Source organism: Dermacentor andersoni, chromosome 8 (genome assembly GCF_023375885.2).
Source record: "Dermacentor andersoni chromosome 8, qqDerAnde1_hic_scaffold, whole genome shotgun sequence".
NCBI lineage: Eukaryota > Metazoa > Arthropoda > Arachnida > Ixodida > Ixodidae > Dermacentor > Dermacentor andersoni.
The window spans coordinates 20433072-20448024 of NC_092821.1; the positions used below are offsets into that span (position 1 = coordinate 20433072).

At 41.4% G+C, this 14953-nt stretch overlaps 1 protein-coding gene across 1 annotated transcript in view; it reads right to left on the minus strand.

Moving 5' to 3' along the window:
* LOC126526616 (uncharacterized) overlaps window positions 1-14953 on the minus strand; it is a 67619-nt gene that overhangs the window by 19902 nt on the left and 32764 nt on the right. Inside the window, exon 3 of the mRNA XM_050174483.2 lies at window positions 9665-9844. Coding sequence (XP_050030440.1) covers window positions 9665-9844 — 180 coding nt within the window. The remainder of the gene's footprint in view (window positions 1-9664; window positions 9845-14953) is intronic.

Consider the following 14953-nt stretch of genomic DNA (forward strand, 5'->3'; position numbering starts at 1 on the left):
GAATAGTAACATTCTGGACCTTTTGTTCTGCAGCTCAGCTACCCTTATTAGCTCAGTTTATATAATACCAGGAATAAGTGACCATCACGCTGTCATTGCAAACATTAAAACAGATATTAACCGATCAACATCATCCACATCAAGGAGTTTTTTTCTTCGAAAAAGGTGATTATCCTAGTATCTCCCAGGAGCTCCTCGATTACTTGCCAATTTTTGAAAGTCTTGCTGAGGATTACGACATCCATGATTTATGGCGGGTTTTTAAAGATAAACTGCTTGAGCTTACGGACAAGTATGTTCGAAGCATAGATTCCACCAGACTCAAAAAACGTAAGAAACCCTGGGTGAATTCGCGTATTCTCGGAATAATTAAAAAAGGAAAGAGAGCATTTAATAGATACAAAAAAACTGAAAGTATGAATCACATAAATAAGTTACCTCAAGTAACACAGGAGTATAAGTTTGCTATAAAAAATACGAAGGAAGAGTACTTTAAGACACTCAACCACAGAATGAAAACTAATCCTAAACATTTTTGGAGGTTTTTAAAAGGATGCGGATCAGATTTTGCAGGAATAAATGAAATTGTTTGTACTCAACAAATAATTACAGACAATACTAAAAAGGCAACGCATTTGAATACATATGTTCCATCTGTCTTCCTACCTAAATGTAATCATAGCTCTACACCACATGCAAGCACACTTCCTTTAATGGAACAAGTTGAATTAAGCATTAGAGGCATCGAGGCACTCCTAAAGGTCATAGATGAAACCAAAGCAAGCGGTCTGGATAGTATATCTCCACGTATACTAAAGCGGTGTGCTACACCTACATCGATGTACCTTTATTTAATCTATGTCAAATCGCTATCCACAGGACTCTTACCTAATGATTGGAAAACCGCTCAAGTTGTACCTATTCATAAAGGGCATAAATGGGGTTCGAAAACAGATGTCGCGAATTACAGGCCTATCTCACTGACATCAATCTCGTGCAAAATCACTGAGCATATTACATATACCGAGATAATGCGTCATATAACAAATAATAATATACTAATCAAAGAACAACACGGGTTTCGGAAAGCTCTATCTTGCACAACACAATTAATTAAATTTTATTATGAATTGGAATTCGATGTTGACGAGGGAGGACAAATAGATTGTGTCTTTTTAGACTTTCACAAGGCATTCGACACAGTGTCACATCCACTTCTTCTTATTAAACTTAAAATGTTAAATATTCACTCAAGCATGCTCGCATGGATTGAAAATTATCTGTCTCAGCGCCGACAATGTGTTGTTGTGAACGGCAAAAGCTCGGCCTACACTGATGTGACGTCAGGAGTCCCAGAGGGCTCAGTCCTAAGGCCACTTTTGTTTTTACTTTATATAAATGATATTTCTGTTGGTATTTCTTGTATTCAGAATGTATATGGTTGTTTGCCGACGATTGTGTTATTTATAGGAAAATTAAGAGTGAACAAGATGCTGCCATGTTACAATTTGACATAGAATGTATTAATACTTGGTGTTCCACGTGGAAGAGGAATTTGAATTTATAAAAGTGTGTTCATGTATGTTTTACAAAAAAGAAGAAACGGATTGTAAGTCTTTACCAGACAAATAATACCCTGATAAAAAATGAACCTATATACAAGTATCTAGATGTGACGCTATCATCCGACCGCTCACGGTCTGCTCACGTGGATGACGTCATTGTAAAAGCTGGTAGGGCACTCTATGTAGATGCAGAATCTACACTATGCATGAGTTTGAAACAATACATATTTACGAAGCATTGTTCTTGGGTGCTAGATGGAACATGCAAATAGAAATACACACAAAGTGCCACACAAAGTTGGTCAGATTTGTAAACCACTTGCCCAAGAAGCTCTATTAATGTATATTCCTTTTGAACCATTCATCATCATCAGCTTAGTTATGCCCACCGCAGGGCAAAGGCCTCCCCCATACTTCTCCAACAACCCCGGTCACGTACTAATTGTGGCCATGTCGTCCCTGCAAACTTCTTAATCTCATCCGCCCACCTAACTTTCTGCCACCTCCTGCTACGCTTTCCTTCCCTTGGAATCCAGTCCGTGACCCTTAATGACCATCGGTTATCTTCCCTCCTCATTACATGTCCTGCCCATGCCCATTTCTTTTTCTTGATTTCAACTAAGATGTCATTAACTCGCGTTTGTTCCCTCACCCAATCTGCTCTTTTCTTATCCCTTAATGTTACACCCATCATTCTTCTTTCCATAGCTCGTTGCGTCGTCCTCAATTTAAGTAGAACCCTTTTCGCAAGCCTCCAGGTTTCTGCCCCGTAGGCGAGTACTAGTAAGACACAGCTATTATACACTTTTCTCTTGAGGGATAACGGCAACCTGCTGTTCATGATCTGAGAATGCCTGCCAAACACACCCCAGCCCATTCTTATTGTTCTGATTATTTCCGTCTCCTGATCCGGGTCCGCCGTCACTACCTGCCCTAAGTAGATGTATTCCCTTACCATTTCCAGTGCCTCGCTACATATTGTAAATTGCTGTTCTCTTCCGAAACTGTTAAACATTACTTTAGTTTGAACCATTGAGTTTGAACTTTAGTTTGAACCATTACTACAAGCAATAAGACTGCACATAACTGCTGAAGTGAAGAAGACAGGTGTATCATTAACGCCTCGCTCAAGGATAGAGCTCACACGCTTGGCATATGATGCTCGACCAACAGACCTGCCTGTTTATCTTTCTGGCTTTGTAATTAAACAGCATTACACATTTGGTGGAGGTTGTTAGGCTTTCCCCAACCCTGGAACTCAGCACTAGGAAGTTGCCACCCATTACGCCTGATGGCACAAGTCCCCACTGCCGGCATTGCCCACTCTTCTATGTCCCGGCTCGCTGTATGAACAGGATCCAACAACCGTTAGCGGCTTCGACGAAAATGACGTTGCAGCATGGCTCTCATCCTATGAGCGTGCGAGTGCCCAGAACCAATGGGACAATACTCAAACTGAACAACATGGTCTTCTACCTCACGGGCGTTGCAAACCTGTGGTTTCAGAACCACGAATCTGACCTTCGCACCTGGTCCGACTTCAAGACAAGCTTCAAGCAAGTTCTCGGTCACCCCACAGTGCACAAGCTTCATGCTGAAGAGCGCTTGCGCTGCCGTTCCCAACAGCCTGGTGAGAACTTCACCGACTGCGTAGAAGATGTCGTCGACCTATGTAAGCACATCAATACATCAATGGCCAATCTATGTCCAGCTCAAACTGTTTTCCCATCAACTTAGGTCACTGGGTAGTTGTCACGGTGCGGCATTATTCGATTTGGCAAAACACTGATCAATGGGCACCAAAAGGTCGTAGGAATAGGAACCGACGAAGAAGATGGTTATTGCCGGCCACTTGGGCAAGCAGCCGAAAGAAGTCAAAGGCAGGTTTAGAGAGTACTTGTTGTTGTTGGAGCTACCATGACGCCCCGACGGCTTTTTGTAGGAACCCCTGTGTATTCTCTGCCCCACGCGTGCATGAGAAGCTTGCTAAGAAGGCAGGGGTGCAAATACTCCGAAATATGTGATGTCTCTGTGCAATCCTGTGCCCACAAATTGCTGACAGTGTATGTGTGCCGACAGTGTCATATGGCCAGCTTCTGTCGTTTCTCCTGTGTTTGTGAACGGACAATAGAGGCCTGCCACGGACTCAAGGGTGTACGTATGTAGTGTAATACAAGTGCGCAACCTCAAACAGCAGGGCGGAATCACCCGTTGCCTGGCCCTTAATTAAGGGGTGCAGCCAAGACCTTGGAAGGAGCCGGGATTCAATTGGCTGAACTTTATTGGATCATCACCAATATCTGCCGTTCCCCAACACAGAGACCTAGGGAAAGGAGAAGTTATTGAAACGCAGGTTTTAGACCAAGCTAAGCAGTCTGGAAGCTGAGCCTATATTCTTCTGAGAAGAATAAGCTAGTGCCGCCCAGTATTGCCTGAGCAGCCTAGCCACGTCTGAACTGTGAGTTACTAGTTGACGTAAGAGATGACAAACCAACGTCTGCAACGAAGCTCACGGTAGTTCCCCTCAACCTAGCTCAACCTGCTCGAGGGAAGATGTCAGACCTAGACTCCCGAAAAACCCAGCCCAGCAATCGCATCCACCGCAACGAGATCAGCTTGCCAGCATTCTTCGGGAAAGCTCTGCCATCCACTCCACGCTTTATGGACTTGCTGCTGCTGCCCGGCCATGCGTATGCCATCATTGGTTTTCTTTAGAACTCTGTTTAGTTGACCACCGTTAAGCGTGTTTTGTGTAGTGTTAATTTCTATATTTACTGTTAACTGTTCATTATATTTCTTTTATCTTCATCATTGATCTAGATGCATGTGCAAGTGCATGTGTGTTGGTATTCTTGTGTTTTGTTTAAATTGTTCGTCCTTGTCAGGCTATAAATGTCTTTTTTTCCTTTTTTCTCCCGACTCTGACTCCTTCGCTGTGTTCGCTTGAGTACAGAACAACCAAGCAGCTTGTATACCCCGCCGACAGCTGCGTGCCGATATCTAGGCAGATCTCCCAAGTTTAAAATGTAAAAGACTAATGGCAAAGCAAATAAATACTAAATTTGATTAAAATTACTAAAAATTGTTTTCAAGGCACGATGTATACTTGCCATTAAAAAAAATCTGCTGACTTTGTTTCTAGAGGTGCTGTAAAAAGGTACACAGCTCTATATTCAGTGAAAAAATTATCTGCATCAGGCCAGAAAAAATTTTCATGATATTTGTGAAATATCTGTGTAATGGCGGCCAAAATTGCATCTCCTGCTACACTACCTACGCCACCTACGCCACCTACACCAGTAGGTCCAAATAACTGAGCAGGTCCAAAAAGCTAACTGAGAAAAAGTCGCTCAACTGTACAGTTGAACCCACTTTAACAATACTGCTTTTAATATATCAAATCTAACATGCTGAACTCATGCTGGCTATTATTACAGGCTACGATAACGCTCATGGTATCATCCATGTGTCTTCACCCGGATCAACAACCACCTGCCGAACTGCAAAAATCCCATATGTACGGCTGGGACAAATTCCGAAGCCGTACGCATTGTGTCTGAGCAGGTGGCAGTTATTAGGGCACACTGTAACGACTCCGAGAAAAGGCTGCAGCATTTGAATCTGCTATTTTTCGGTTTGGAAGATAATGCTACAGAAGACTAGGGATAATCAGAGCAGAAAGTAATCGACTTCTGTGCAGATAAGCTTGGCATCAAAATAAATGAACAATTTGTGCGGGCGCATTGGTTGGGAAAATATAGTGACGATGAAGACAAGCAGAGACACATAATAGCCAAGCTGACCGTCTTTAAGGACAAAGATCGCATTCTCTCTTCTGCACACAAACTGAAGGGAACATCATATTCCATTCACAATTATTTTTCACCTGAAACTCAGCGTGCTAGACAAAAGCTAACTGAATTTGCGAAAACCCAGAATAGACCTTTTAAGCTTTCAGTGGACAAGCTGCGTATTGATTCAAGAATTTATATCTACGATGGTTCTTGTAAGTGCAGTTGTTCCACTGAATAGATAGCTACAGTTGAGAGCATGCACACAGAGTCACCAAGCACTAAAACTATCCCCGACTTCACCCTCGCTATCGCTATCATATGCCACCATACGAAGCTTACCGTATTTACTCGCAAAATGATCACACTCATGTAATGATCGCACCCCTGAATTTTGTCGTCAAAATTCGATTTTTTTTCTTCCCTGTGTAATGATCACACCCTGAACTTGTCGCAGCGATATGTCGTGTGCCAAGTCTAGCTAATGATGATCGCACTTACCATCTGTCGAATGCTACCCAAACGACTCTTGAAGACATACCAAGTGGTCTGCATGCAGCCAACATACTTAAGCAGGTGCCCCATTTCATTTCTTTCATCACTTTCCCCACTTCCATGAAAAAAAAAAAAAGAAAGCTGCAACCAAACTTGTCTCAGCTATATTATCTGTAGGCTTCATAATGGTTTTGGTCAACAACAACATAAAGGGCGCCTCTCGATTCTCGTCTGCACTCGTGGGCACGCAACAAATCGCAAACGGCAACGATAGTGGCCACATTTACACTGATATCTTAGAAGTGTACCCTATTCATATGCCGCCACTTGTAACGCAGCTAAGATATTCGCCCACCCTTGGCGGAAACGTGCCGCATTAGGATAGCAGTGAAGAAAAATGGCGCAGTTTCCGCAGCATGCCCGCCATGTGTTTCTATGTCACTGACAGCTGAGCGCGACCATCTTTGTTTCTGGCCCCTCAAAGTGGACATGGCTACGTTATTGTCACAAACTTGCCAATATTAACGATATTCATCATTAATGATATGAAGAAACTGTTTCGATGCACATAATGTACTCACGAGAAGAAAAATAATCGCATTCTACACGTTTGGCTTGCTCCACCGGCCGCCATTTTTGTTTTGGTGTCCCGCACTGACAGCAGCAGCTGCCTGCTTCTCATTCCGCAACAAATGCGAGATGAAAAAAGAAAATGTTTCTTTTTGCGGGAAATTTAACCCGCGTGATGATCGCACCCCTGAATTTGCGTCAATGTTTTTGAGAAAAAAGTGCGATCATTGTGCGAGTAAATACGGTATTATCAAAGCGTGATCTCATTTCTTCCTTCTTAAAAGACAGTAAATTGGACATATCGCTTTCACGGAGACTTGGCTGTATTCTGCAATAAAGAATGATGAAATCTTTTCATCTTCAAATATATATGACATTTATAGGTGTAACCACTCTCTTAATAGAGAGGGTGGTGTCTTGATTGGTGTGAAGAAAGCCACTACGTCATTTCTGGGCAACACTAATTCTGATCTCGAGATTGCTTGGATGGCCTGCATGATGTCATCTTCTAGGATACTAATAGGCAATTGCTATTGTGCAACAGATTGTAACAGTTCTTTCATCAATGCTCTACGTGAAATAAAGCCATGGAACTCTTCCCGGCTGGTTTAGTTCATCTTCTTGGGGATTTCAATTATCCACTAAATGATTGGACGAATTTATCCTCTCCTTGTCATATATTGTCTGAATTCATCAACTTGTTTTTAGATTTCAATCTCTTTCAAGTTGTCACGAAACCCACACATGGTGCTAATGTTCTTGATCTTATTCTAAGTACTACACCGAAAACAGCAGGTCACATGAAATACTTGGACTGTTTCAGTGACCACCATTTGCTCTAAATAAGAATAAACTCAATGCCGCCGGTTATGGGTGTAACGAGAAAGCAAATTCGCAATTACGATAAGGGTAATTATAAAACAATAATCTCAGAATTTGGAACTTCCTTCGTAAACACAATGTGGCCATGATTTTATAACAGATCGTTGAAGAAAGCTGGTTAATATTTAAAAATACACTGTGTGCATCAGTAGACAAGTAGGTTAACGAATGATAAGTTGAATTCCTAGTTTACTAAATAGCTTCAGCCCATGAGGAATAAGAATGCTTGTATAATATTGCTAAGCGAGAACGCACATCAGCTGCGTGGCAGAATTATAAAATGTACCTTAAATTGTACTGTTCTGCTTTGGGTGAAGCTAAGGGTAAATATTTTTCTAATAATCTTGCTGAGCTGTTTAAGAACAATCCAGCCAAGTTTTGGAAAATAATAAAGCCTAACGAATTCGACCAGGTGTCATAAAACAATAGCAATATTCCTATTCTAGACAGCGAATGTTCAGAGGCCTTTAATTCATTTTTAAGCTCTGTATTCACACAGGAGAACACTTCTAATATACCTGGTGTTTCAGAATTAAGCTACCAATACACGAAATCTATTGAAGTCACTTTGAAGGGCCTTCTCTCATAAGTAACCTTAACATGTCTTCTTCATGGGGCATAGATGGTATAAACTCACAGATTTTAAAGAATACCAAACCAATATCAAGCAAAATTCGCCTTCGCATATACAGAGAGTCGCTTGCAACTAGCCATCTTCCCACAGATCGGAAGATGGCCAAAGTTATACCGGTATTTAAAAATGGCAACAGGAACTCCTGTGAGAATTATAGTCTCATCTCCTTGACATGCATTTCCTGCAAGTTGCTCGAACATATCGCTTCACCGATTTACAGATATCTTGAGAGTAACAAATTCCTTTTTCATAATCAGCATGGTTTTAGGAAGGGCCTCCCATGCGAGACACAGTTATTTGAATTACAACAGATCTACACACTAACTTGAATTATATCTTACAAATTGATTGCTTGGAATTATATCCTACAAATTGATTGCTTGCTTCTTGATTTTTTGAAGGCATTCAATCATGTTGCGCATTGCCGCCTATATCAAAGCTCTCCGCACTCAAATTGAACTGTCTTACCTTGTCATGGCTCCATGACTTTCTGTCTAATCGTCAGCAGTATACTATTGTATATAACTACTCTTCCTCCATAACAGATGTGTCTTATGGTGTACCACAGGGTAGCATCCTCGGTCCCTTGCTTCTTCTAATCATTATGAAAGACCTACCTCACAATGTGTCCTCCACTATAAGAATATTTGCCAACAACTGCATAATTTATCGCCCAATTAAAAGTTCAGACGATCATCTCATTCTTCAGCAAGACCTTGAACAAATTATTAGCTGGTACAATAAATGGCTAATGACTTTAAATACCTCAAAATGCAAAGTAATATCGTCCCGAAAGTCGACAACCTCACCGTATCCTTACCATATTAATAATTACACTGTTACAATGGCTACACAATTTAAGTATCTAGGAGTTCTATTCACATCGAATCTTTCTTGGACAGGGCACATCACGTCCATTTCAGCTAACGCCTCCCAGTCGTTTGGGCTACTTATAACACAACTTAAGAAATGTCCCTTCTAATGTTCGCAAGCTAGCTTATCTAGCTCTCGTTCATCCCAAGCTCGAGTACGCATCTCCTGTTTGGTTCCCCCACCCGAAATACCTAATTGAAAGATTAGAATGGATCCAGAACAGAGCAAGTTGCTTCATCATAGTGTAACACAAATAAAAAAGTGAGGCCCTTACTCAATGCCTCACTTTGAGACCTGTAACATATTTAAATAAATAAATGTCAATGAGAAGCCGTGGCACGATGAACTTCTATGTGTGTTCTATGGTAAAATAAAGTGCTTACTACAATGCTTGCATGCCACGTTATTGGCTACAACAATCAAATCTGGTTTCTGGATATGTGCACCAAAAAAAATATAATGCAAAAGCCAAGTATGTAAAAGAAATTATTTTTTTAAATGCAAGACACCACACCTGCCTTTGCACTTTGCACGCCACACCTTCACCGCCACCTCGCGCATCTCTTTCCCATCTCCCTTCCACCCCTCTGACATAGGCACAGTCGACTCATATTTTGGAAGGGTCAGAGACAGAGGAGAGGTGCACAGTGCCGGCAAACCCGAACAGGAAGCCTGCCTGCAGGAGCCCCCTTGAATTTATAAGGAGCAATGAGCTTTGTGATTTGCTTTAATGCCTAGGCCCTGAGGCCATGTGTAAATGTATTTCCTTATTCTTAATATTTTTTTCTTTCTATTCATTTAATTCTTAAAAGTTTCATCACTCAATCACGCGAGATGTTTCCTAACTCCTTTACCGTTGGGTTCTGTGAGAGGCGAAGTTTTTTCCACGAGGTACTCTTCTATGTCATCCTGGACATCCAAGTGAATCTCTGCAGCCTCCGTGGTCATCCACACGGGTTCCTTTTTGACAACCACAACCTCGGAGCATGCCATTTTCACACTTGTGCGCCGTCCACCATAGACGGCAGCGCCACCTGTAATGTCAAGCAAGCAAAGGCCACATAATCCAGTGAGACATGAGGACAGATGGCTCATTTGACTAAAAAAGTTAATTAAATTGCGAGGTTTTACGTGTCAGCACCACTATTTGATTAAGAGGCATGCCACAGTGGGGAACTCGGGATTCGTTTTGGCTATCTGGGGTTATTTAGTGCAGGGTGCCCCTGGTGAAACGCGACCACTGTGACCTGCATGGAGCCTGCCACGTCAATCCCAGCAGCGCAATGCCATAGCCACTGGGCTGTCGCTGCGGGTCATCAACTTATTTGACTGTGCCACTGTCAGCATGCTACATGTCTAACCCTCTCGGAGCTTTCCGAACTGCAACAAGTCCAGTTTCTTTCTAAACAACACATTATCAGGCTTCAGTGCAAATGCTAGTTGTCTGCTATATGTTGCTGATCATATTACAAATTTGCTGGACAACCCAAACAAAAATTCACTTATGCTAATTACTTTATCTCGATAATTACTGTTCCACAAGCAACTCAAGATCACTGACCCTTCTGATACTAATGCCTTGCAGTCCGATCTTGACGAAATCGCCAAGTGATGTGAATGGCAGATGGAGATGGAGATGTTTCCAAAACAAAAGCTGTAACATTTACCACAACTAAACTCACTGTGTCCTCCTTTTATTCTATCAATAATGTTTCCGTAGAGAAAATTCATGCCAGTAAAATATTCAGGCATTCGTATTTCTTCAGACCTGACATGGCATAAACACATTGATTACATCACCACCAAAGCGTTGAAGACCCTAGGTTTCATTAGGCATCACTTACATTCGCAAATCAGGAAACCGAACTACTAGCATACATAACTTTAGTCAGATCGCAACTAGAATCACTGAGTGATAAAGAGTTCAAATATTTAGATGCAAATTTATGCCACTCGCGCCCACATGCCAACGTCAAGTGATGGTTGTCTGATGATTAGCAAGTGTGATTATGATACATGTATAAATGTGGCATTTCCCAGTGTAAATCTCAGTTGAAGTTCCACACCTGTCCTGTGTGTTTCCTTCTTTGTCCTTTGTTGTTTGCGCGGTTACATGATGCATTCCAATATCGACCACCAACTAGCCCGCCTATCCCTGTTAAATTGCAGAATAAGGCTGCTAGGTTTATCACAAGGAAGTACTCTCGCTACTCCAGCATTACTGATATCAAATCGCATCTAAATTTATGTCACTGGAAATTCAAAGACTTGTTACCCTGTTATCTCACTTTCACCAACTTTATTACAATCCTGTGCCATTCACAGAATCTCATATCAAAACGGCCCATCGCATCTTTCCCCGAGTAGACCACGGCTTTTAAGTACAACCAAAGATTGCTTGTACCAAGCTATGCGTCATTCGCCATTGTTCCTTGCCGTTTACCATTGGAATAAGCTGCCTGCGGTAATTGTTTCTGTCAATGACCACAACGCTTTTGTTAGCAAACTGAAGTGCTTATTGCATGCCGACTGTTAGAATTGTATTGTGCCGACTGCTTAGAATTGTACTATTTTCTATTGTTGCCACTACCATCTTAGTTCTACTTTTTCCAGTATGCTCTCAGTGTTAGCAGTGTACCATATTTACTCGCATAATGATCGCACTTGCGTAATGATCGCACCCCTGAATTTTGTCCGCAAAATTCGATTTTTTTTTATTTCCCGTGTAATGATCGCACCCCGAACTTGCCACAGCGTTATGTCGTGTGCCAAGTCTAGCTAATAATGATTGCGCTTACCATCTGTCGAATGCTACGCGAACGACTTCTCAGCACGCACCAAACATTCTTAAGTAGATGCCTCATTTCATTACTTTCATCACTTTCCGCACTTCCATGACAAAAAGAGGTACAACCAAACTTGCCTTTATTATGGGTAGGCTTTATAATGGTTGTGGTGAACAAAAACAAAAAAAAAGGCGCCGTTCGATTCTTTTCACCTGCACTCGTGAGCACGCAACAAATCGCGCGCGGCAATGATTATAGCCACGCTTACACTGATACGTTAAAAGTGCACCCTATTCGTACGCCAACGCTTGTAACACAGCTAAGATATTCACCCACCCTTAGCGGAAACGTGCCATGTTAGGATAGTAGTGAAGACAGATGCTGCAGTTTCCGCAGCACGCCGGCCATGCGTTTCTGTCACTGCAGCTAAGCGCGCCCATCTGTTTCTGTCCCCTCAAAGTGGACATGGCTACGTTATTGCCGCAAACTTAACGATATTAACGATATTATTCATCACTGATACGGAAGAAACTGTTTCAATGCACGTAATGTACTCATGAGAAGAAAAAAAAATGGCTTCGGCGCGTTTGGCTTGCTCCGCCGGCTGCCATTTTTGTTTTGGTGTCTCGCACCCGCATCCCGCAGCAAATGCGAGACGGAACAAAATGTTTTTGTTATTTTTCTTTGCAGGAAATTTAACCCGCGTAATTATTGCCCCCCTGAATTTGCGTCAATTTTTCTGACAAAAAAGTGCGATCATTATGCGAGTAAATACGGTATATTTGAGAATGTTTTATCAAGTCCTGTTTTAGCAAATGGCGCTTGTTTTTCATTTATTAACTGTAATATGTTATGTAATGTTATGTAACCCCCTATGTTATATGTGTAAAAGGGCCTTTAGGGTACATGAATGAATAAAAAAAGACACAGACTCTTGGTCACTGTCACTGCCCTTTCAAACATCTTGTAATCAACATCTAACTCCTAAGACTAAATCAGAGTGAATAAGGTACAATTCACATCACAGGGCGGATTGCCAATTCTGCCAGCGGATCAGCACGATGTGGATGAGCATGAGCATGATGGAATGCAGAACTATAATGTCGTATTTTTCTGCATATAACCTGCTACTGCGTGTAACCTACACCCCCCCATTACAACAGCCAGGAAAGAAAAAAAAATATCTGCGCGTATAACCCACAGAAATAACTGCAACAACAACGCTCAAAACTTTGCAAAAACAGTCCATTCATGGTTGCATGACTTGTCCACATCGTATCTTTGCATTAAAATTTCTTTCCGGGTGAGTTGGTGCATACTTGATTTGAATATTAGCGCTGTTACAATATTCAAATCAAGTATCTTTGCAGCCTCTGTGAATTTAATATTTAAAACGGGGATGTTTCTTCGTGAACTCGAGCACACCAATGTTAGGCCTGTTTTGAAAAAAGGGAGATTGTTCATAATTAACGAACTACCGACCCATAGTAATCAAGAAACTAACTGAGAAATTCCTATGAATTTATCTCAACTTTAATATTCTCATGTGTTATCAGTTCAGCTTTTGATCAGCATATTCTGCAGATCTCACCCTAATATTTCTCACAGATTATCTAAAGAAAGCTATTGACAATGGTAGCTATGCCAGCTCTATTTTTGTTGACCTAACTAAAGCCTTTGACTCTATAGATCACCAGATACTCTTTCTAAAACTACAAGCAAGGGGAATATGTGGCCCTGCCTTGCTGCTAATCTGCAGTTGTCTCCACAATAGAAACCAAGTGGTCAACATTTACTGCGTTTCTTTGGTCAGCATCAGCGTTTCTTTGGGTCAGTACTTACCCAAAGAAAAAAAGAATGACTAATATAGGGGTACCCACAGGGGTCCATTATTGGACCCCCTCCTGTTTTTAATTGATCTTAATGATCTCCCTAATTTCATCACACACTGTAATTGTTTGCTGTATGCTGACGATACTACAATATTTGACTCTGATAAAAGCATGAACTGCCTAGTAGATAAACTTACTGTGGACCTTTGCCACATATTACACCGATGTAAATTAAACAGATCACGATTTAATCCAGCTAAACAAAATTCAATGTCTTTACATTGCATCAATGGTCATTAGTTCTGTTCCATTTGTGTGCCACAATACTCAATCCAGGATAGTGATGACTGCATGTATTTGGGTGTCAGACCAGATAGAAACTTAAAATTTCATCACCACACCTCAGACGTAAAAAAGATGGCCTATGTGGTATGCATCCTCATTCGAGCTCGTCACTCTTTTTCACTTTCTATTTTCTTATCATTGTATTATGCATTCATTCATTCACATATCAACTACTGTATAATTACATGGGGACATACAGTACTTATTTTTGCACCACTGCAAGTCGTCCAGAATAGAGCAATTAAAAATCATCTTTAGCTTATATCACACCAATGCCAAAGAATTATTGTGAGCCAATAATATTCTCAGTGTCCGACATAACCAAATATAATGTAGGTATCTGGTTATGTAAGCATATCAACAATCGATTCTTCTTACTTTCATTTCGTGTTCTTCACTAGACAACACTAACAGGACAATATTTGCTTTTAACAAGAACCTCACCTTGCCCAAAGTCAAAACTAACTACGGCAAGCAAACTGTTCATTTCAGCGCTTTTTAATTATGGAACTAGCTACCATTTGTGTTAAAATTAATGATGCTACTCATTTATTACAGAATTCAAAAAGTTTCTTTTAAACCAACCCAGTCTTACATAAATTTTTTTCTGTCTATGCCACACAATGTATGCATTTTTGTTTTCATTGGTAAATACCACAGTTTATTAAATAATGCTTATTATTCACATACAAAGCTGTTTAAACATGCCCAATCAGTCACGTGGCATCTGATGTGAATTGGACCACTTCGCAAAGCGCAGCTAGCATTCACGCGACAAAGGAAGACAGCGCGGGTGGAGCAGCCCTTGCACTGGCAGCGGAGCAGACGCAACCGAGCTGACAATCCCAACTGTGATTTCGCTCTCCGCCGTATCACAAAGCACTTAGCATGGACCGAGGGAGCAAAATGGCGACCCATAAGGAGGAGAATGGCTGACCGTGAAGAAGGGGTGAAAGGAGCTTCAACATGCAGTGTTGGGGAGAGGGTGGGGTTCCCTAGGAGAAAACGGAACCAAGTGGCGAAGAACTTTGTCTCGAGGTGTGGCTACACAGCAGCGCGCCCCACACTGCCGTGAAGCCACAGCTCCAGGCAATATTTGTGTATAACCCACACTCTAACTTCACTGTTGATTTTTTCCAATTTGTGGTGTGGGTAGTACATGCAAAAACACAGTACTTTG